The sequence below is a fragment of the Erpetoichthys calabaricus genome, chromosome 10, assembly GCF_900747795.2.
Source record: "Erpetoichthys calabaricus chromosome 10, fErpCal1.3, whole genome shotgun sequence".
Classification (NCBI taxonomy): Eukaryota; Metazoa; Chordata; class Cladistia; order Polypteriformes; family Polypteridae; genus Erpetoichthys; species Erpetoichthys calabaricus.
In genome coordinates this window covers 28,854,013-28,879,524 of record NC_041403.2, presented here as the reverse complement: position 1 = coordinate 28,879,524, position 25,512 = coordinate 28,854,013, and the positions used below count along the sequence as shown (strand labels likewise).

Sequence of the window (25,512 nt, the reverse complement as noted above, 5' to 3'; positions counted from 1 at the left end):
ATAAAATTATTATTTTTTTTTCCTGTCTGTGACAAATGCAATGTAACAGAATGTAATATGAAACTGTGCATGAGCATCCTACCAGTAGACATTTGTATTCCAGTAATCCCTCGCTATATCGGGCTTCGACTTTCGTGGCTTCACTCTATCGCGGTTTTTATATGTAAGCATATCTAAATATATATCGCAGATTTTTTGCTGGTTCGCGGATATCTGCAGACAATGGGTCTTTTAATTTCCGGTATATGCTTCCTCAGTTGGTTTGCCCAGTTGATTTCATACAAGGGACGCTATTGGCGGATGGCTGAGAAGCTACCCAATCAGAACACGTATTATGTATTAAATAAAACTCCTCAAATATATTGTGAGCACGGGGGCTGCTCGCACCCCTAGAGGATACGGACGCTCCTCTAAAAAACACTGAAAGATTACCTTCACATTGCTCCCTTCCTTGCTGGGCTTACATGCGGCTGCTTTGTCAAGCGATATGCTTCCTGCACGGTGCTTCGCATATTTAAAAGCCCGAACAGCACCTATTGATTTTTGATTGTTTGCTTTTTTCTCTCTCTCTCTGATATTCTCTGCTCCTTAGAGGAAGATATGTTTGCATTCTTTTAATTGTGAGACGGAACTGTCTTCTCTGTCTTGTCATGGAGCACGTTTAATCTTTTGAAATAATTAGACAAATGTTTGTTTGCAGTGTTTGAATAAAGTTCCTGTCTCTACAACCTCCTGTGTTTCTGTGCAAATCTGTGACCCAAGCGTGACAATATAAAAATAACCATATAAACATTTGCTTTTAACTTTGCAGATTTTCACCTTTCACTGGGGGTTCTGGAACGCAACCCCCGCGATCGAGGAGGGATCACTATAATAGTAATTCTATACATTTATATAGCAGTTTTCTCACTAAAAACGCTCTCCACGCAGGGAGGACCCAGGATGTGAACTCATGATCTTCTCACTGAGAGGCAGCAACGCTACCACTGTGCCACTAATATTAAAAAAATAATCACAAGTGGCCACCATTACAGTAGAGACTGTACGTTTAATATCAACTCAAAAAACCCAACTCTTAACAAAAATGTGGGAAATTAAAATTACGAAAGAAAGAAAGAAAGAAAGAAAGAAAGAAAGAAAGAAAGAAAGAAAGAAAGAAAGAAAGAAAGAAAGAAAGAAAGAAAGAAAGAAAGAAAGAATTAAATGCTTTTAAAAAATCTCTACCACAAATGGAGGTATTGATAAAAAGAAACGTTTTTAACCAGGCTCACGGAGGAAAGAAAAGTAGAAAACAACTTCTGTATAACTTCATATTTTCACTGTGATGTTTGCTAGAATAATGACGAATATAAAAAATTCCTTTGCCCTTTATAATAAACTCCTCTCTGGACCAAAAAAAGTACAGCATGCAAGGATCATAGTGTTAATAAGCCGAGTTAAGGCTTTTTTTTTTTGTAGACACTGAAGATACTTGGCTCTTAAGAGAATTCTCAGTTGGTTCTTATAAAAGACAACAAAGAGGTTACTAGCTGAATGAAAATAAAGTGGAGCAGACTAACAGTGAATCTTATAGGCTTCCAAAACAATTCTCTATCACATCAAAGAAAAGCATAACATGATCTAGAAACACTGTTAAAAGACACCTGGATTATATTGTTAGAATCTTTTTTAGTGATTAATATGACACTTTAGTATTTAACCATAGTGATTAAGACTGAATACATGTGGAAAACAACATTAGGCCTGCAAATGAATTACAGACTTACTTCAGGTCTTGGAGAAGGTCCTTGGCATTAAGCATGGTTATTAATGAAGTAGCAGCTGCAGGAATTATAATAATAGGAGTTCGAGAGCCTAAAAAATATAAAGCAAGTCTGTTTAATAGAAATGGGGCTTCATTTTCCTTATTACATACTAGGCACAGCAAAATATACTAGTACTAGTGTAACAAACAGACCTCTGGTCCTCAAATAAGGCACACAATAGCATGGAGATTATTAATAGAGGCCCCCAAGGATGGAATAGATAAGGAGATGTTGGCAGCAACTTTGTGCTGTAAATAGTTTCTTCTTGCACTTCCTGAGGAAGTTCTAATGTCTCCGAGTATGTGTGGTGGTTTATATAGTGTCACACATGCGCATCAGAGGATCTCCTTTCAGGTTCTTTTCAAGTATGTTACTCCACTGTGGGCCAAGAGCATGTGATGCCACTAACTATGTAATCTTCCATTGCTTCCAGACTGCTAAGAAAATAACCAATGAGGGTAATTTACTCCGTCCTTTCTGGTCTCATGACCATGTAAGCCCATCCACCTGGAAGGAGCCATCACTTACTGACTGAAAACCTGAAGAGACAGAGCTCCCTGAAACCCCAAGCAAACTGATCAAAGAAGCATTAAGAGGCTTCCGTTATATAGAATGCCAGAGAACAAGTCTTTTTGTTTGTACTTTCACCATTGTGCCATATTTTTCTTTAAATTTGTAAGTTGGCGCCCCAACGTTCATCTTGTGTTTTGATCAGTCATTCCCTTAGATGACCACAAGACGAACCAGTACTGTTCCATTTTGGCTACACTATCTTTAGTTTTTTCCCTGAAAAATAGTGCTCCACAATGAGCACATAGCTCATCCAACTTTCCAAAGTAGTGTTCATCAAACAAACATCAAGGTAAGGATGTAAAAGCAACTCTTATATATGGGCAGCAATCCTGAGCATGTGAAGATCTGTTAGTTTGTCAGGTGACATTTGTCTATGGTATGGTTTCTCGCTGTCTGAGCCAAGTGCGTGGAGCTCTTTACTGACAAGGACAATTGGTGGTTGCTTGTCTTGATTTTCTTTGAGGCATGTCGATGGGTATATTTCTTTTGCGATGAACTGCATATATCATTGTTGACACTCAGTAGATGGGTGCCGTTTCCCCACTTATGATTTGTACAATCAGTCTGTGCAATGCGCTTCACAGTAAGCAACTGGAAATATGGCCGTCATGAAACCCAGCGACCCAAGTCACTTTGCAGAAGGAGACCTGACCTAACAGCACCCAGAACTGTGTTTTGTTTGCACAAGGTCTGCCTTATGTGTTTCATGAACATGATCATGTGGCATGAGCAACAAACTTTCCTGTGAACACCTGTTTCTACGTTTCTTCCACGTTTGTCATGAGCAAACAACGTCAAACAACAGACTTTGTTTTGGATGAAGCCTATCAGCTGGCCTGTGCAACAGAGGTCTCCGACAGTAGATATGGTCGCATTTATTTTCCCCATCTGTTATTTCTCACAAACTGACATCAGACTAGGTGATGCATGGGGTGCATGAGCACATTGAACCAAATGGTATTTGCTCTTCTCATGAAACACAGCACCCAAGGTCACTCCGTTGAGGTTACTGTAATGTCTCTCTAGTGCAACAGCTGTTTTCACACCAGACATGTGATGTGATTTCATGTCACCTACTGTATGTCAGTCATGCAGTGGGTGCTGCCGGGAATTTCCTGTTAGCCAATGAATGAGGTCACATTTCTGCTTGCTATGACAAAGGCCCAATTCCAGGGCCACTGTGGCCCACATGTTCAATTCTGGGGTTGTGTTGCACATGTCTCAGCGGAAGTTATTGACTTAGACAATGATTAAACTTTAAGGGTCAGCGGTATGCATTTTTTTGTGAGAAATAAGCATCATATGAGTATGTGAAGATACAATTATTCAGTGAACTCTTCAAAATCACAATTAAAAAATAGTGATGAACTAAACATCTCTGCTTTTAACTGTTATAGCAGTCACCAAAAGAGAGGTATATGATTTATTGGTACTATAGTAAATAGTTCTATACTTGACAACCTACACTGAATACAGCTAATTTTTCTAATGAAATTTGAAGGTGTTTGAGGTGCATCATTAAATCCTATGTTTTTACTGTATATAAATTGTACACAACCAACTGAAACCTTTTAATTGCATTCACTTTTTTGATATGAGGATCTTCATCAGATTCTGATTCTATAGCATTAACATCTCATGTTTCTTTGACACAAACTTGTATTTCTCAACAGAATATTTTCTAAGAGGTATTTATAAAATATTTCTGTCTTATATTCTTTACAATGTTTGTCATATATATAAAAAAGTCTAATATTAAGTGGTACGGTCTGTGAAGTAAAAAGTATGTCCCCCAACAATCATGTCCCACCAATTCAAAGATTTAATTTAAAACTTCATTCCTTACCTTTCTTTTGATTAGGAGGAGGTCTGGCTTGGGAAACTGTTGACAAAAGCAAAAGATTTTTTTTTTTCAAAGTGAAGTACTTTATTTTTTAAAATTGCAATTGTTCACAATAAATTATAATAAGCTTGAAGGTACTGCCTTGGTACTGTTAAGGCTTGCTTTTGTAGCTGAGATTCCAGAGGCCAAAAAGCCTCCCTAATTTGTACTATATGTGTATAGGAATTACAGACTACAATGGTAGTCTATGTGAAGATAGAAAAAATTATAATACATCAAAACTGTGTAAGCCTACAAGACATCATTCACACTTATATAAATATAATTAGAACCGGAACAAGTAGACAGAAAACAAAACAGCATAATAAATTTTACATGAAGAACCATAAAGCTACAAAACCAGAAGCAAGTCTAAAAAATATGGACACAACAAGTGTAAATAACTATACAATATATTCATACAATTTCTATGAACAATTAAGAAGACCCAGAAACATTATACATAGTGCACCTGTTGTTAATTTCAACTAACAACCACCTCTGCTGCTTAACTCACCAGATCAATATCCCAGACGTTTCATTGACTTGACACTATATTGTGATTAAAAAGTGTTCCTTTAATTTTTTTGAGCAGTATATTACTTGAAATTGGAAAAAATCAAATTCTCACTTACAAGAACTTTTGAAAACTTTTTCAAAACCTTGTAGGATCTAATCAATAACATTTTAGAATAAGCATTTAAATTGAGGAAGTTGATTTGCATCCCTTTTTTATTGAATTTATATTTCTTTTTCCTACTATTAAAGTTTTACTCTGTTGGCCTAGCTCTCTTTCTCACGGTTGGGGGTTGATTGGATTCGAACCTTGTTTTGTTGAAAATGTTGTATGGAATGTTTTTTGATTTTAAATAAATTCAATAAAATGTAAAAAAAAAAAAAAAAAAAAAAAAAGAGGCAGAGTTTAAAGAGTTAAATATTTGAAGAAAATTGAGTTACTACAAATAGGATTATATTTATGAGCTTTCATGCGTGATTTGGTCAAGATAGAAATTTCGGATAGTGTTGCATCACACTGAATATCAGTGACCTCTTAAAATCTTGTGACAATGCTGAATTTTTAATTGTTTCATGTTTATGTATTTGATAATAACCTGAAAACGTGGTTGTTTGTGGGATTGTTAGGGGATGATGATACTTACTGTCATTATGTTTTATATTTGTAATTAATAATTATGTTTTACTTGGCTGAACATAGCCAAATAAGATTTAATGCAAATTATATTATAGCAATAAAGTAAAATAAGTAAAACAAGAATCACGGTTATACTCAAAGGCATAATGAAAATAATAAATTATTATTTAAAGCCCCAAGTATAAGCACAAAGGAGATATGTTCATAGTGCAAAGCAACCAACCTAAGTAAAGAGCACATGCTGTAGCAGAAATTTTAATAATCAAAAAAAGTGTTTTCAATCTGTCAAAATTGTTTTCTCTCTTAAATAATGATTGCAATGTTATTTTAAAGTTTTGCAAAGTTTTGAAAAAATTATAAATAATGTAATAATTACCGAATTTCTTTGTTTTTCAAAGTACCTATTTATACTGAGGATTTTTATTCTTTATTTACAACAAAACATAATAATGTAAGGTGAAAAGGATTTAATTCACTGTGTTGTCAAAAAGCTCTAAAAGCTAAAAAACCACCAACTTCCTATGGATATACACCATAGATACCACTAAACTTACAAATGAAAAACAAAGTGGTGTCATGAACTACAGAGAAAAATATGATACTGAAGCCCTTGTAGTGCCAAAGTAGGCGTAGGCAGTGTCAGTCCACTGAACTTGATCGACATTCTTTGTCCAGACTAGTGAGTAGCCATTCTTTCCTCTACTCTCAGTCTAAATGTCAGAACTACATACATTAGTTTCCTAAGCACTGTGAAAGAAATGTACTGTTAAGACAAGCATGTATCATCTACCACGTAAAAAGATATCTGTAAGAAAAAAAGGTCATTGACCAGTCTGTGCTAACTGGTTGCAAGAAAGGCATGCTGCCAACAGACCCCTTTTCAAATCTATGGAAATTTAGTGAAGGACAATTACTTCTATTAAAGATTGTCTTTGTTTATGTGTGTGTGTGTAGATGGGTGGGTTCGGGAATGTGCATTAAGTTTATAAAAGCCTGCTGTTAGCTGCTTTTGTAAACAAGAGAGTTTGGAAGTCTTTATGCTGCTTAAAGAGAAAATAATACCTGTTCTTTCATAAACTGACAGTAAAATTATTGTTTCTTTTACATTACTTTATAATACCATATAAATCTTCATCCAAATGCAAAAGATTTTGCTTTATTTCTGTTCCCAGTGTGAAGCATCAGGGGCTGTTAAGTGACAATGATATACCATAGAAAATGTAAAATATTCTACACTGAATATTAGAGGGAAAATGTGAGAGGTTGAAAGCCTCAGTATTAGAAATTCATTTTAGAATATTTTTTACTACAAGCTTTCACTGTGTTTTCAGAAAGAGAAAGAAAACCTGAACATAATGCTAAATCTTACCTTTCGAAATAAACTGTTTTAACTAGAACAGCTATTCCTGTGTATATCTAACTCAAACTTTTGAGTCATATTTCTTTTTGTAAGTTGCACTTTAAAAAATATAAGGATACTACTTGAGAGATCAAAATCTGAAAAGAATCACAACACTATTGATTACCAATTACAGAGCTTTAATTGTACAACAATACTCTATCTGGAAGAACAGACAGCAGTTAAAAGAAACATTTTATGTGCATGCAAATAGTCTCTGGTATATGTTCTATTAAAAAGAAAGATTGAGAGGGCAAAAAGAGTTAGGTCTCCATTGACACACTCACTGACTAATGATGCAGATCCTGTGCCACCGATACGTATGTTATAATGCCAACATGCTATCCAACAGTGCAATTTTAAAGTTCAAGCAGGGCAAAAACAGGCATTTCAATCTCTAAGGCACAGTTCCAAAAGACATGGACGGAAACAATGGATATAACAGTGAATTAGAAAAATGGTGCCCCACACTTCTTAAATGAAGCCATTCAATTAGCCTGGCAAAAATGTAATGGTGGCAGAATTTGAAGAAAATAATAAGATGAATGTATGAAAGGTCTGAGCAAATTCTGCTATTCACTCTAATACTGAGTTTTGTCACAGATTTTTAAGACCTATATCACCATATTTTTTTTTTCCCCCCTAAGAAAAAGTTTTGCATATACAGACATACAGACAGAGAAAGCAAAAGGATATAACAAAGGTAATAGGCTTCATGCAGGTTTATAAAGCTTATAGAAGAACAGAAAGAAATCTCTTGAGTGAAGTGAATATCACAAAATAAAAATTCTTACAGATGTAAGCAGAATATTAATAACATTTCTGATACATCAAAAGAAAATGAAAAAAAGAAAAAAATTCAGACTGTTTCTTTTAAGGTTGCATCAGCTTCTGCATTATCTTCCTTTTGCCTAGTATGACTGTAGACCCAGGCAATCTCACCACAATTTACAAACTGATATTTTACTATGACATCATAATCTAAGAAATTAAAAGATACATGTCTTATTACCAACCATTATTAATGTAGATTCTGATTTCCTGTATTTATCTGATCAGTGGTGACCAGTGATTTATGACTGATCACTATGAAATTGACACTTCTCTTAAAAATATATATTTTTAACTAATCTGCATAAATAACTACATTTTTCAAATTTGACGTCACATTTGGCAGTTCATACAATCCCCAGTAGTGATCTGTAAAGTGCATTATCATTTTCTTGGCAGTGATAAGCCCACTTATCCAAATAAATATTTTACTTTTTAACAGTTGTATGCAGCAGTTGGAGAAACTACTTGATCTGGAGGTCCTTGCTTCTGCATTGAAATTTAATGAAAGGCATATAGATAAACTAAACACATGACATCATATGTATTTAGATATGTGTATCCACAGTACTTAATGTGATACTTAATATGAAAAATAAAATGAAAAATCATTTCTGTTTAATTAAACTAAAGCTATCTGCCAAAATCAACCACACATCCATCAAGCTTTTTACTTATACATTGTAAGAGGAGAATAGGAATCCCAGCCGGGAAGATGAAGGATTCATTTCCCGGACGGGAGGCCAGTGCAGAAGGACAAATGAATTGGCCAGCAGGAAGTAGACGTAACTTTGTGCATGCCCAGTGTCATTTAACAGACAGACTTATAGAAGCCGAGAATCAGGAGCCATTTCATCCCCCATATGCAAGGTGGCAGTGGTCCTTACATGGGAACTCAGTCGGGACACCCACGGGGTGCTTGGGATTTGGAGTCCAACATACAGCTCTGTCGGGGATCCTATGTAGCAACAGAGGGAGATGTCAGGGAGGATCTCCCTATTTTTCTTATGGCCTGGAAGTGTTTCCCGGAGGATATGGCATGGCACCGGAACTCCCACATCTGGCATGAAGGAGAGCCCGCTGGCTCATATTATGTCATCAGGGCAGGAAGCAGCAGGCAATACTCAATGGAGATCAGAAGAAGGAAGATTTATTGATTTAGTGTTTGAATTGTATAATTACTGGGGCTGACTGTTGTAGAGAATCACAGAGGGTGCTTTGGAAGAATAAATATCTTATTTTATTCCAAAAATGTCTGGTGTTTAACTGTCTTGGGTTTGGGGCTCACTGATGCACCTCTTATGGACACAACATTTATTGTTTCTGGTTGGTCAGTGGATTTTTCCACAGTTGCACACCTGCCATTAAGCTATTTAAAGTATCCCAGAATTATGATGGACAGTTATAAGTCAAAGGAATCCTTTTGAAAACTGCCACTAGAAAAGGCGGGAATTATTCCTGTCTCTGACCATTTTCTGAACCTGCCTTATCTATTACAGGAGGCTGGGAGTGCATTAAGTGCAAGACAGGAAGCAACCATTGACAAGAAAGTTAGTCAAACAAAAATCACACAGCATCATACACTTATTCCAGGTAAGCTCAGGATTGCCAATTACCCTTACATAAATATGAACAGAAAAAACTAATACCAGGAACAACCCCACTATGAAAGGGAAAAATGCAAATGCCATTCCAACAAGTTTGAGGCTACAGCACTACCTAAAGAGCCACCTTACAATGTACTCTTAAAAGGTAAATAAATTAAGTTTTAGAATAACAAAAATAAAAATAGTAAGGGAAAAGAAAGTCGTACTGGAAAATAAAAGGGGGAGGAGACTATTTACAAAGCAGGTGAACAATCAAAGTAAATACCTAATAAACACATAAGCTTTGTTATTTTCAACATCCAAGTCTTCTGGCCTTCCTGTTTATTTCTTGCTTACATCACCGCTAGTCCCTTCACCTATCAAGCCATTAGCAATTAATTCCTCCCAACTCAAAAGCCCCTTGTATACTGAATTCAGGGACTTCTTATATCTTGACTGGGAAACTCTTCCAGAAAAGCCTTTACAAGTACTTCCAGGTTATAAGGCCAGCACTCAGTACCTCCAAGTAGCTCCCTCAGGCAGTACTAGTTTTCTCTGTGGACATCACATATCACAGAGTGTGAACGGGGAGGGCCATACTGACTGTACTCTCTAATACTCATACAAATCTAACCCCCCAGTGTACTCTAGGTCCCTGGGGGATATTAACATGGGTAATGAATTTATTACCACATATCCAACTTTTACAACCTTAACTAAATTCAATCACTGTATCTATGTCCATATGAAAGATTTTTTAAGTGATAAATTACATAATTTTAAACACTTTCATAATTGCTCCTTTGAATTTTAGTCTACAGAATTCTAACAGAACTTTAACACTTTCAATCACACCATACTAAGCAAGTAAATTCTGGTTTCAGGCATCTGTTTTGAGAGCATTAAGTGCTTTCAGCTTAGTATGGTTTGAATATTAACTTGTGTAATTTTAAAAATTGTATGCAGTTCACATTTCTGAGTTTACTATACCAATCAATCTGCACCTTTTGTTGCTTTAGTGACAAATTTGTCTTTTTGGGAAACGATGCCCTCTCCTTTTGTTTTGCTAATTACTTTGATACTCAAAGCTGTGTTCAATCAGCTGCTCTATACCTAAGAGATATTCAGTGCTGTCAAAAAGCATCAGCCCTCCTTGTGGACGGCCAATCTACCTACTCAAGTCCACTTGAGCAAGGACACCGATCAAGGCGGTGGATAGATTTCTTTAACCAGGAACACTATTTCTTCGCTCTCCTCTTCCTACCATGTTTTTTTCAGTACATTCCTATGATTATCACTACATGTCTCTTTCATCCCACTAACAGGATACGAGTGTAATCCAGAGAATACTTGATCACTTAAACAAGTCTTCCCTTGAGACACTCCCTTCTTCAGCCTTTGGAACGGTAAGTCTGCATTGAACAAAGCAGACTTCATTCCAGCATTTGCAACCCAAAATGGTCTCCAAGTTGTGGCAATGACTAAGACGTGCATCTGTCTACAGCCTTTTCGTCTGGACTCTACATCTCTGATACCTGTCGTCCTACTTGAAGAGGTTTTTGGAGACAGGTATAATAGTCTCCAAGAACTGGAGATTCACACCACTGGGTACTGTATGCAACTACACCACTTCTGAGTGCCATGCTATCACATTACACCACATTAACATTAAAATTGTTGTTCTTTAATGTTCTCCAGGCATGTTAAAGATCTTCCTGGATAAGATGGATGTGCTACACCTTCTCTATTCTAGACTATGGCACTCCACTTTTAACACTCAGGGACCTGAACATCTATCTGGACAGTGCTTCTTCTACAGGCTTCCTTTGTTTTCTTTTCTTTTTCAGCCTGACACGGTTAAACATTACACCAACTCAAAAACTGGTAAACTTCTCACTAAACTGCAAACACACTAATGCAACTGTCAGTTAACTACATACATCCAACCATTTCTTCATTCAGCTTTCCCTGCTCATTCCCTTTTTTTTTTTTTTAAGTCATTCCTCCCACAAAGTCCTTCCACCATCACCTCCACTCACTCTCTCCCATCAGTTTCTGTTCCCTAGTCTTGTCTCCTCTACTTTCCCTCATCCTAACACCCTATCACTTTGTCCCTCCACTAGGCCCTGTTCGCAAAATACCCTCCTATCCATGGATTCTGAGGCACTATGCAGTCTACAGGCAGAACTTAGCAGAGGTTAAAGAAAACAGATTAAGCCAGGAAATGGAGGAAGTTAAAGGCCGAGGCCAACCTAGATAGGCATCAATCTCTTCTGTCATCCTTCTCTTCTGCTACTACCAACACTAAGGGTATGTTTCTTTTAAAACAGGATTACCAACACTTCTGATACTTGTAGCTTGTTCTTGGCTTTCACCTCTGTCCTTAACCCTCCATCCTAAACCTCCTTGACTGTTTAAAGGTAGTTGTCATCCGCAGTCAGTCCTCATTACCCCCCAAATCTGAAAGCTTGCTCTCCTTTCTCCACCACTGACACTTCCAACCACCTGTTTAGTCATCTCACTACCTGTCTACTTGAACTCATCACCTCACATCTGCTCCAGGCTCTCTCTACCTCAATCATATGTGCGATTACACGTCATGGAACACCTCAGTAACACATGCACTTATCCTACTTTGTTCAAACAAGCCCTAAAAACTCCTCAAGAAGCCCACTCTCGACCCATCTCAAATAAATTAGACAAACAGCAGACTGTAGCAACCAACATGTCTTCTATTCTCATCCTGCTAGATCTCTCCTCTGCCTTTAATATGGTCAATTGCCAGATCCTCTTTTCCATCCTGTCTTACCCTGGCATCACTGTGACTACCCTCAGGTGGATTGAATCCTACCTCAACACTAGGCCCTATTATCCAGACACATCTCTTCTTACCAGTGCTATGCTAATGATATGCAGATGTACCTGTAATTTCATTCAGAGGAACACACTGTATCGGTTAGAATATCTGCATGTTTCTTTGATATTACAGCCTGGATGAAATAACACCACAACCTCCTAAATCTGGAAAAAAAGGACCTTCTTGTTATCCCTCATCTGTCTATTCCGCACCCCATCTCTATTTACCTTGGTTCATTATCACTAATGCAACCTTGGGGTGGTGATTGATCACCAGTGGGCCTTCATGGATCATGCTATTATGGTCTCCTGGTCTTGAAGATTCACTCTATACAATATGTGCAAGATCAAACTATATCTGGCAGAGTAAACAGCACAACTCCTGGTCCAGGCTTAGGCTTTGTCACATTTGGACTGCTGCAACTCTCTGCTGGCAGGGACATCGGCATGTGTCACCAAGACACTGCAGATGATTCAAAATGCAGCATCATGACTGGTGTTTAACCAGCCAAGACGGGCAAATATTACTTCTCTTTTCAGATCACTACATTGGCCTGTAGTGGCACATATCAAGTTCAAATCCTACATGATTGCCAACAGAGTAGTCAGTGGGTTAGCACCTATACATACGGAGACACTTCTGAGGTTCTGTGCTCCTTCTCAACACTCAGGTCTGCTAATGAACAGAGTCTGGTGATGTTTAAGGAGCAATATGAAAATTCTTTTGCTTGGTGAATTACTATGCAACTGATATTACTTATTAGATTTGGTAACCTAGGAATCATAACTGGTTTATTTCTTTTTCTGAACTTTTCACTTATAATGGTCAATTTTGTAAGTTGTCCTTAACACATGTTCCCAAACAATCCACTAGATTGTTGCAACCCAAAATGGTTGCAAACAATCGTAAATGCAAATACCCTATGCATTTGGAATTAATTTAGTACTTCTGGTCTGGAATTTGTCTACTGATGATACTTTTTTGGCAATAAATAGAACAAGGCAAAAAAACTACTCCATAAATGAACTTGCATAGAAAATAGTAGTTTTCACCTTGAGATGACCCTCTAATGACTTATCACCTTAATAATTACTTTCCTACACTAATTATTACAGTGACAAGTCTAAGGTTAATCTTGAAAATATATATTTTAGCAAAACACGCTTCCTTTAAATAACTTTTCACTCTTAAGATGAAACTTTTTTTTTTATAATAAACTGCTGTACACTTGCAACATGTCTACTTCAAGCTGCATTCTGCAAAAGGGTGGCACAATTGACACATGTACCCTAGTTTGGAACCTTGCCATCCATGTGGACATTGCACATTCCCCCCCATATTTGCATGGGTTTTCCTCTTACATTCCCCAAGACATGCATGTCTGGTTGATCAACTGTTGTAAATGTGTGAATTTATGAGTGCTTGCATGTGTGGGCCTCATGATGGACTGGCACATCATCCAACGCATCTCCTCTGCCTTGTATTAAGTGAGTTGGTGATTATTAGGTTACAATTTTTGCTATAGATCCAATTGAAAGATTTGCAAATGACAGGGTATTTCTAAACATACTCTGTTAAGTTTGACATTAATTTAATTCTTTAAAAATAATTAAAAAGGCTAACCACTCAAGCTGTGTTTTTTCTATTTCTATTTTAAGTTCAGAAGAAGATAATGAAACCACATCCTATTTTATGTGCTTAAGCCAATTATTTAATCATCTACATACTACTCCATGAATCCCCACCTCTTTCAGTGTGATGCTTAGACTTTCATGGTGTACCTTATGAAATGATTATTAGTTAAAGTGAAAGTGAACAACATCATGAGCTCCACTACAAAGAAATGATTTGTTTCTTCATAAAACTATAGCATTAGTAAAACTAAATCAATGTTGACTGTCCACTAACATATTTATGTCACAGATAACTTTTGGCATCTTTATATTGCATATATTTTTACATAACTGCTGCCATTAATTTAAAAAAAGTACACATTACGATGATCAGTATTATGAAGAACCACCTGGCCACTTTTTTTTTTTTTTTATTAATATAGTGACATTCATTAGCATTCACCCACACATACTACTGAGGTTCAGTTCATAGGTCTAGGTGAATTTGAAGGCACAATGTTTTGGCCGTTATCATAAATACACCCAACGACTTTATCCTAATGTCAACATAGCAGCAGCAGCAGCTAACTATTCAACAAGGCTTTCAGCTGTATAATAATACATTTTATTTATATAGCGCCTTTCCCATGCTCAAGTCACATCACAGAGTTTAAGAAAGAACGGCAGGGTATACAGTATATAGTACTGTACTAAACCAGATAAATAAATAAAGAAGAGTAAGATAGTAAATTCAGAGAAAAAAAGTCTAACAGACAATATAATTGATGGTCTAGCGCACATACAAAGCTTACATGAGCATCTTGAGGTAAACTGAAAGAATGTCTGCCTGGACCATTTTATAGCTTCAAGCAGATGCAAGTAAATATGTGATCTGATGCATCTTCAGCCCTGTCAGTCTCTTTCATCTCCAGCTGTAATTAAACCCCTAAAACCATATAATTTTTACCATTGATTATTATATACTTGGTCATAGTTCAAAGAGGTCTTGTTTCTGAATGTGCAACCATGAATCCTTCAGTCACACAAAGCCCACATTTATAGAGGTTGGTGCAGGAGAGAATGATGCATTTTTAGAAAACAAATTCTTTAGAGTCTGAACAGCTTTCTTTATTGCAGGACTCAATACAACAAAGTTTTAAAAGGGAAGTGGCCTCATTCCAGGATGAGAAGACATAACTTTCACAAGACACTAGTAGGCTAGTAACAAAACCCCTGAGACAGAAAGACCATAAGATTCAGTCTCTAGAGGGCTATGTTACATTCTTAACTACAAAACTGACCAAATTAAAACAAAGAAACAAAATAATGTGCATATTTTTGGGATTAAAGGGAATCTGAAGGAGGGAACACACTGCACTTGCTTCAGTGTCAGTGTACACTTTATTTAGGTAGTGATTTTTGTGCGATTCTAGGAAGGCATAAAGGGATATTTTGAATTAAGTTTTAAAATGTTTGTTATGTGGTTTGGTGATAGCCCTGCTTGTGTGCTCTTGGTTTTCAGTTGGGCAGAGCTTAGAAGCTGTCATATGTCCACTACTTTTGTTTCCTTCTTCCTTAATCCCCCATACATCCTTTGATTTGTCTTAATATCATCAACGCTTCTTAGAATGTCTGGGCTTCTCAAAATAAACAAAAAAAAAACGCAGTATGCTTTAATACTTGTTGAGCAAGAAGGTTGATATTTTCTTCTTATACAAACTTGTACCAAACTGGAGAGTGTCCATTTCAAATATGTGTTCCTCCTCATGTCTTTTTTTCTCTGTTTATTTCATACTGAGACTCTACCTTTTGGGGACAACTGCCACAAAATTAGCTTTGGTCCGTTCTCTATTCTTCATTTTACCTTAAACTATTAGAGTAACCCACTGCAAGAAATTATGGTGCGACGGCTCATGTATTTCAAATTGGCAGACGTGTACGAAGTCGCAAGAGCTGAAACCGGAATAAAAGTCTTCATGTACTGGTAGAGATATTGTGATATAGCTGCCATTTGTTAGAGTAGTCTAAATGTCTGAGTGCATCCTTACAGGGTGTGGCTAGCTAGGTTCTCAGCTCTTGTGCCTTCTTGGTAAAATGTTTTTCTAAACAGCTGGTAACAAGGTCTCTAGATGGAATGTCTGGTTTCACTTTTGAAAGTCTTTCCTGTTAACCTGTTTAGTTGTTCTCACTATATAAGCCTTTCTAGACATTGTTTAACTTGAGCCAAACGTTTTGGGTAGCCTTCCACAAGTTGCTGGAATATGGCCCATTCTTCCAGACAGGACTGGTGTATCTGGGACAGGTTCGTAGGCCTCCTTGCTCACAGACACTTTATTTTCAGTTCTGCGCACAAATTTTCAATTTGGATTGAGGTCAGCGCTTTGTGATGGCTACTCCAATACCTTAAACTTGATGTTCTTAAGCCATTGTGCCACAACTCTGGAGGTATGCTTGGAGTCATTGTCCATTTTGAACACCCATTTGCAACTGAACTTCAACTTCCTGGCTGAGCTCTTGAGATGTTGCTACAGTATATCTACATAATTTTCCTTTCTCATGATGCCATCTATTTTGTGAATTGCATCAGTCCCTCCTGCAGCAAAACACCCAAACAACATGATGCTCCCATCCCTATACATGACAGATGGGATAGCATTCTTTCTCTTGTAAGCCTCACCCCTTTTACTTCTAAACGATGGCCATTATGGCCAAACAGTTCAATCTTGGATTCATCACCCCAAAGGGCATTTCTCTAGAAGGTAAGATCTTTGTCCTCATGCGCCACTGCAGACTGGCTTTTTTGTTGCCAGCTTTGGAGTAGTGGCTTCTTCCTTACTTGGCAAACTTTCAGATTATGTCGATGTAGGACTCATTTTACTGTGGATATAGATACTTGTCCGTTTCCTCCAGCATCTTCACAAGGTCCTTTGCGGTTGTTCTGAAACTGATTTGCAGTTTTCGTGCCAAACTGCATTCTTCTCTAGAAGACAGAATGCGTCTCCTTCCTGGGCGGGTATGATGGCTGTGTGCTCCTATGGCGTTTAAACTTGAGTATTATTGATTGTGCAGATGAACGTGGAACCTTCAGCCGTTTGAAAATTGTTCCCAAGGATGAACCACATTTGTGGAGCTCCATAATTTTTTTGGAGGTCTTGGCTGATTTCTTTTGGTTTTACCATTATGTCAAGCTATGAGGCCACAAGTTTGATGAAGGCCTTAACATACATCTACATGTTCACTCCAATAAGGCTATTGAGCTGTCAGAAAGCTAATTGTCAAATTGCCTAAAGGTTTCACATCACTTTCTGGAATTTTCCACACTGTTTAAAGGCACAGTTAACAATGTGTATGTAAACTTGTGACCCTCTGGAACTGTGATGTCCAGTATTAGTGTGAATGTGTTTTTGTGGCTTTTAATTGCAGATTCTTGGAAATTTGAAACCCAGAAAACCAAAGGAGCCAGATACGGCTATTAATCAATTTTGACTAGTCTGCGGCTTTCTGAGACAGGAAGCAGTTTACTGTACCAATCATTGCTACTGGGGCTTTTTCCTCTCAAGGTGGTCCTCGGTTTGATTCTGTTTAGTACTGTACGGAATCAACAGGAATAGGAGAGATTTTCCAAATCAAATTACAAATCACCTGGATATATGCCAGCATAAAAGGGAACTGGTGAATAATTCCTTTAAAGGAAATCACCACTTCATTTCTTCTCAGAGTACCACAGGTTAATGGCCTTGCAATATGTTTTCCTTCATAACAAAAGAAGAGCTGGTTCATTGTAGCTGAGAACCGTATGATTTACATGCTTTCATGTCAATTATTACAAAAAACTGTTCTGCTTTCTAGAATAGTAATGCATAGTATGGGTGAAGCTAAATTACAGATGTTCAAATTTAGGATCTAATGAAAACCAAGAGAGTGATTACATATAATAATGTAGAAACATTTAAGATTACAAGTTTGATCTATTGATTTTCTGAAAAAGGTTAACAGTCAGCCACAAATTTCTGTTAAGCTCATGCAATGACTGAATATTAATGACTAACTACTAGACTTATGAACAGTTACCAATGAATAACAAATTACAGTGTACACTTCAATGATGCAATTATGTGTATTACTAACAAACGTTGGACAAATGATAAAGCAAAAAAATATTACAAACTATAAAATGAAGCAATCTAAAATGGTACTATCAAATGAATACAAAAATGAATATCCATTGTTTGTGTCACTTTAACTCAATGTCAGTGTTCAAAATGAAACAACAAAATAAACTTAAATTCATAGTTTTTCTCAATACATAAAGTTTAACCAAAAACCAAATAATAAAAGAAAAACTTTGATAATGCTGACAGCTAGAAGATGTTGTTAATACAAGTTGACTTAATAGGGCGTGAGGGAGGAAGAGAGGGGCTGGGGCACTGTTAGGCAAAGCTGGTGGTGAAATGGGTATGAGTAGAGTTGGCAGTCTTAATAAGTGTCATTTAATATTCTATACTGTAAGCATAAACACTTAAAAGAGCCAAAATTTTACAGTATCGAGATTATAACTTCTTGTGAAAAATATAAAATACGTCTTCCTCAGTCACAAACTACCTTTCTATTGTGCTCAAGAGGAACACTTGTCTTTGCAGACTTTTTCTTTCAAAATTCAGCAGGAGACAAGGCCATACAAGAGCAAAGAGACTGCAGAACCAGACAAATCTGACAACACAACAAGTCCCCCACTTACTGGAGAGTGTGGTTTCTCTTGTGAAGTACCTGTACCATTTCTACTTTGTCATCTCTGCTATCCTAACTGCTGAAACTTGACCTGCCGTTCCTAAGCTTCTCTTAAGTTTTCAAGAGTAAGTGTGCAGCACTCAAAGTAATCTTTGAAGTAGTGCGGAGCCCATGACACTTACTTTTTGCATACAATAAAATACACATAAATACATGCCATGCATACAAACATATACATACACACACACAAACCTTAGTAAATCAAATTATTCATCATGTACCTGGTCTAGGAACAGGCTGAACTGCAGGAGCTTGGGGTTTTCTTGCTGATGCTCCTTCCTAAAATGAAAAAATGTACAAAAAGGTCAGTTGCAAAACATAAAACTCGTTACTTATTTTTTCTTTTGCACATTAAATACAACTTCAGAGTAAGCAACCCAGACAGCAATTCAGACTTGCCAAAACAGACTGCAGTATTTCTTTTGTTTTAGTTTGTTTTTCACATGACAGCAAAGAGATGAAAGAGGAACTGAAAGAGCTCTGTGTGCATGTGCATAAAGTGTAAAATATAGCTACACTCTGAATCTTCCACTAGGTAAAGTCATCAACTAGCGTACTACAAGATATTTAGGTCTCATCTTACAAATGCCATTACTTCTAGGTCTGTTTGAAGCACAGAGGTAAGAAACAGTCAAAGTTGAATGTGAATTCCATTTGCATGTATGTTTGTTCAAGTCATACTACACAGAAGCTGAGCCCATAAGCACATAAACAGGTTGAATGGAAACAAGAATACATACTAGGGAACGCCCAGCTAGAAACAACAACTAAACTAATAATGTCTTTTGGATGTGTGGGTGGCAGCCAATGAGGACAACAACAACTTTCAATGTCAACCAAGGATCAAACACAGCTAACTACTACAATGAGAAGGAACAATGTAATATTTTATGATCAGTTTCATTCAGGCAAATTCTTTATGCAATGTACCATTCTCTCATTTGACGGATCAATTTTCCTGTGCCTACATGGTGTGGGAGGTTGCTACCTTGGCTTGCCAAAACCTTACAATCATCTAGATCAGGGGTTGGCAACCTTTCAGCAGTGTCATGCCGAATATTTTACAATGTTATTCCACATGCTCTCATTATAACCGGATCTTATATTATTGGTCATTCAATATTTTAAAATACATAGGATCATATGTGAAAAGAATGTTTTGTCAAATTACAAATGATAAATTACAAGTTTTTTCAATACAAAAATAGTTTGAATAAAGAATTCTAATATGATTAATTATTCTTTATTATTAATCAGAGCTATTAATCTTCACGCAAAGCAATTGTATAACTACATTCAGTAGCTTTATTTTTGGTTCCAATTATTTGACTAAAATAAGTAGTTTGTTTTTTAAAGCCAGAAACAGCCCATTTTACAGCTTCACCTTTCTCATCAGAGTTTTTAAACGTGGACTGATGTTTTGTTTGATATGTTATAGTTCATATGATTTAGTTGATAGTTTGGTTATTTCAAAAAGAAAACACAGAAAACCTTCACGTCAAGTCATATTTATTTATATAAAACATTTTTCAAATCACATTAAGAGGTTTAAAAAATGTTTGCTTAGGAGTCAAACCAAAATAGAATACTACTAGATCTACAATTTAGAACTCCAAAACCAGATACAACAGAAAGGGGGGGGGGGGAAGAGAAGCTTTTTATATAAAATTTATAATAATCTATTTTTAGTGTATACGATTATGAGGAAGAGAGGGGCAATAAGTAATGCTTCATATAAACTAAAAACGCTGCATGAAACTATATAAGACCAAAACAAAATTTAAAAAGAAAAACATTTAAATAACAAAATTGACGAGAGGTTCCGGCTAGATATAGTCGGGCTCACCTCGACGCATAGCTTGGACTGTGGAACCAATCTCCTTGAGAGGGGCTGGACTCTCTACCACTCTGGAGTTGCCCCCGGTGAGAGGCGCCAAGCGGGTGTGGGTATACTTATTGCCCCCAGACTTGGAGCCTGTTCATTGGGGTTTACCCCAGTGGACGAGAGGGCAGCCTCCCTCCGCCTTCGGGTGGGGGGATGGGTCCTAGCTGTTGTTTGATCGTATGCGCTGAACAGCAATTTGGAATACCCACCCTTTTTGGAGTCCCTGGAGGGGGTGCTAGAGGGCATACCTTCTGGGGACTCCCTTGTTCTGCTGGGAGACTTCAATGCCTACGTGGGCAATGACAGTGAGACCTGGAAGGGCGTGATTGGGAGGAATGGCCCACCCGATCTGAACCCGAGTGGTGTTTTGTTATTGGACTTCTGTGCTCGTCATGGATTGTCCATAACAAACACCATGTTCAAGCATAGGGGTGCTCATATGTGCACTTGGCACCAGGACACCCTAGGCCTCAGTTTGATGATCGACTTTGTGGTCGTGTCATCGGACTTGTGGTCACATATCTTGGACACTCGGGTGAAGAGAGGGGCGGAGCTGTCAACTGATCGCCACCTGGTGGTGAGTTGGCTTCAATGGTGGGTGAGGATGCCGGTCAGGCCTGGTAGGCCCAAACGTGTTGTGAGGGTCTGCTGGGAACGTCTGGCAGAGCCTCCTGTCAGAAGTAGCTTCAACTCCCACCACCGGCAGAACTTCGACCACATCCCGAAGGAGGTGGGGGACATTGAGTCCAAATGGGCCATGTTCCGTGCCTCTATTGTTGAGGTGGCTGACCAGAGCTGCGGTCGGTGGTCAGTGCCTGTCGTGGCAGCAATCCCCGAACCCGTTGGTGGACACCGGTGGTGAGGGATGCAGTCAAGCTGAAGAAGGAGTCCTACAGGACCCTTTTGTCCTGTGGGACTCTGGAGGCAGCTGATAGGTACCGGCAGGCCAAGCAGAATGCAGCTTTGGTGGTTGCTGAGGCAAAAACTTGGGCGTGGGAGGAGTTTGGGGAGGCCATGGAGAACGACTTTCGGGCGGCTTTGAGGAGATTCTGGTCCACCATCCGGCGTCTCAGGAAGGGGAAGCAGTGTAGTGTCAACACTGTATATGGTGGGGATGGTGCGCTGCTGACCTCGACTCAGGACATTGTGGGTCGGTGGGGAGAGTACTTCGAAGACCTCCTCAATCCCACTAACATGCCTTCCGATGAGGAAGCAGAGCCTGGGGACTCAGAGGTGAGCTCCCCCATCTCTGGGACTGAGGTCACCAAGATAGTCAAAAAACTCCTTGGCGGCAGGGCCCCAGGGGTAGATGACATACGCCCAGAGTTCCTCAAGGCTCTGGATGTTGTAGGACCGTCTTGGTTGACACGCCTCTGCAACATTGCATGGACATCAGGGACAGTGCTTCTGGATTGGCAGACCGGGGTGGTGGTCCCCCTCTTTAAGAAAGGGGACCGGAGGATGTGTACCAACTACAGAGGGATCACACTCCTCAGCCTCCCTGGAAAAGTCTATTCGGGGGTCCTGAAGAGGAGGGTCCATCGGACAGTCAAGCCTTGGATTCAGGAGGAACAGTGTGGTTTTTGTCCTGGTCGCGGAACAGTGGACCAGCTCTACACCCTTAGCAGGGTCCTGGAGGGTGCATGGGAGTTTGCCCAACCAGTCAACATGTGTTTTGTGGACTTGGAAAAGGCATTTGACCGTGTCCCTCGGGGAATCCTGTGGGGGGTACTCCGAGAGTATGGGGTACTGGACCCCCTGATAAGGGCTGTTCGGTCCCTGTATGATCGGTGCCAGAGCTTTGTCCACATTGCCGGCAGTAAGTCGAACTCGTTTCCAGTGAGAGTTGGACTCCGCCAGGGCTGCCCTTTGTCACCGATTCTGTTCATAAATTTTATGGACAGAATTTCTAGGCGCAGCCAGGGCATTGAGGGGGTCCGATTTGGTGGACTCAGGATTGGGTCACTGCTTTTTGCAGATGATGTTGTCCTGTTTGCTTCATCAGGCCGTGATCTTCAGCTCTCTCTGGATCGGTTCGCAGCCGAGTGTGAAGCGGCTGGGATGGGAATCAACACCTCCAAATCTGAGACCATGGTCCTCAGCTGGAAAAGGGTGGAGTGCCCTCTCAGGGTTGGTAGCGAGATCCTGCCCCAAGTGGAGGAGTTCAAGTATCTCGGGATCTTGTTCACGAGTGAGGGAAGAATGGAGCGTGAGATCGACAGGCTGATCGGTGCGGCATCCGCAGTAATGTGGGCTCCGCATCGGTCTGTCGTGGTGAAAAAGGAGCTGAGCCGCAAGGCGAAGCTCTCAATTTACCAGTCAATCTATGTTCCAACCCTCACCTATGGTCATGAGCTTTGGGTAGTGACCGAAAGAACGAGATCGCGAATACAAGCGGCTGAAATTAGTTTCCTCCGCAGGGTGTCTGGGTTCTCCCTTAAAGACAGGGTGAGAAGCTCAGTCATCCGGGAGGGGCTCAGAGTAGAGCCGCTGCTCCTCCTCATCAAGAGAAATCAGATGAGGTGGCTCGGGCATCTGTTCAGGATGCCTCCTGGACGCCTCCCTGGTGAGGTGTTCTGGGCACGTCTAACCGGGAGGAGGCCCCAGGGAAGACCCAGGACACGCTGGAGGGTCTCTGTCTCTCGGCTGGCCTGGGAACGCCTTGGGATTCCCCCGGAAGAGCTAGAAGAAGTGGCCGGGGAGAGGGAAGTCTGGGCATCTCTGCTCAAGCTGCTGCCCCAACGACCCGACCTCGGATAAGCAGAAGAGGATGGATGGATGGATAACAAAATTAGGAAAAAATTGTGAGCAACAACTGTCTATAGCCCAGCAAAAACACTCCATTTGAACAACAATGACAGGTGCAATGAGAAGATTATTTGATAATGTGAATTTCAGGAAATCCTGTAACACTGATTACTCTTGTTCATCATAATACTCACACAAGTACAGTGGGTACGGAAAGTATTCAGACCCCCTTCAATTTTTCACTCTTTGTCATATTGCAACCATTTGCTAAAATCATTTAAATTAATTTTTTCCCTCATTAATGTACACACAGCACCCTATATTGACAGACAAAAAAAAGAATTTTTTGAAATTTTTGCAGATTTATTAAAAAAGAAAAACTGAAATATCACATGGTCCTAAGTATTCAGACCCTTTGCTCAGTATTTAGTAGAAGCACCCTTTTGAGCTAATACAGCCATGAGTCTTCTTGGGAAAGATGCAACAAGTTTTTCACACCTGGATTTGGGGATCCTCTGCCATTCCTCCTTGCAGATCCTCTCCAGTTCTGTCAGGTTGGATGGTAAACGTTGGTGGACAGCCATTTTTAGGTCTCTCCAAAGATGCTCAATTGGGTTTAAGTCAGGGCTCTGGCTGGGCCATTCAAGAACAGTCACAGAGTTGTTGTGAAGCCACTTCTTCGTTATTTTAGCTGTGTGCTTAGGGTCATTGTCTTGTTGGAAGGTAAACCTTCGGCCCAGTCTGAGATCCTTAGCACTCTGGAGAAGGTTTTTGTCCAGGATATCCCTGTACTTGGCCGCATTCATCTTTCCCTCAATTGCAACCAGTCGTCCTGTCCCTGCAGCTGAAAAACACCCCCACAGCATGATGCTGCCACCGCCATGCTTCACTGTGGGGACTGTATTGGACAAGTGATGAGCAGTGCCTGGTTGTCTCCACACATACCGCTTAGAATTAAGGCCAAAAAGTTCTATCTTGGTCTCATCAGACCAGAGAATCTTATTTCTCACCATCTCAGAATCCTTCAGGTGTCTTTTAGCAAACTCCATGCGGGCTGTCATGTGTCTTGCACTGAGGACAGGCTTCCGACAGGCCACTCTGCCATAAAGCCCTGACTGGTGGAGGGCTGCAGTGATGGTTGACTTTCTACAACTTTCTCCCATCTCCTGACTGCATCTCTGGAGCTCAGCCAAAGTGATCTTTGGGTTCTTCTTTACCTCTCTCACCAAGGCTCTTTTCCCCCGGTAGCTCAGCTTGGCCGGACGGCCAGCTCTAGGAAGGGTTCTGGTCGTCCCAAACGTCTTCCATTTAAGGATTATGGAGGCCACTGTGCTCTTGGGAACCTTAAGTGCAGCAGAAATTTTTTTGTAACCTTGGCCAGATCTGTGCCTTGCCACAATTCTGTCTCTGAGCTCTTCAGGCAGTTCCTTTGACCTCGTGATTCTCATTTGCTCTGACATGCATTGTGAGCTGTAAGGTCTTATATAGACAGGTGTGTGGCTTTCCTAATCAAGTCCAATCAGTATAATCAAACACAGCTGGACTCAAATGAAGGTGATCTCAAGGATGATCAGAAGAAATGGAAAGCACCTGAGTTAAATATATGAGTGTCACAGCAAAGGGTCTGAATACTTAGGACCATGTGATATTTCAGTTTTTCTTTTTTAATAAATCTGCAACAATTTCAAAAATTCTTTTTTTTGTCTGTCAATATGGGGTGCTGTGTGTACATTAATGAGGGAAAAAATTAATTTAAATGATTTTAGCAAATGGCTGCAATATGACAAAGAGTGAAAAATTGAAGGGGGTCTGAATACTTTCCGTACCCACTGTATATTAGCAAGAAAACAAGCATTAAGGATTATAGGAAAATGCTAATGTCATTTACATTGTACATACACAATGATTACCTTGACAGACCAATGATGAACTAAGTTTAATATCATTATGTGTGGGGCAATGTGCCTAGGAAAAATGTACCTAAAATTTAACACATAATAGACAAGACCAATTATATTAATCCAATTTGAGAAGGAGTATTCGAGGATGTATCTTCAATGGTAACTAAACAATGTTTGAAGAGAATTCTAAAAGCCATCTAAAAAATAGAATACTAGAGCATTTTCTTGGCAATTTCATCATGCACCTTCTTAAAATTAAAGTGCTGCTAAATCTGGACAATCTAACAATAATGGATAGTTAGCATTACATCCTTTCAGTAAGTCACGTATGTCAATTAATTTACACATAAAAGACAGAAAAGAGGTCAGGACAGAAATAACTGTTACTCTGGAAGAAATTAATAATTGATCTTGTGCAAAATATTATCAATGGATGAATCAAACAAGGCAAAAATATTGGCTTACGGTTATATTGTAGCAGCTAAATAGGT

General features: G+C 39.1%; 1 protein-coding gene across 1 annotated transcript in view; it reads right to left on the bottom strand.

Annotated features, from left to right (window-relative positions):
• The window catches only part of cdc73 (cell division cycle 73, Paf1/RNA polymerase II complex component, homolog (S. cerevisiae)), a 333,940-nt gene that overhangs the window by 76,221 nt on the left and 232,207 nt on the right, over window positions 1-25,512 (bottom strand). Inside the window, exons 11-13 of the mRNA XM_028811023.2 lie at window positions 18,709-18,766; window positions 4,225-4,260; window positions 1,767-1,854 (exon numbers count right to left, since the gene is read on the bottom strand). Coding sequence (XP_028666856.1) covers window positions 1,767-1,854; window positions 4,225-4,260; window positions 18,709-18,766 — 182 coding nt within the window. The remainder of the gene's footprint in view (window positions 1-1,766; window positions 1,855-4,224; window positions 4,261-18,708; window positions 18,767-25,512) is intronic.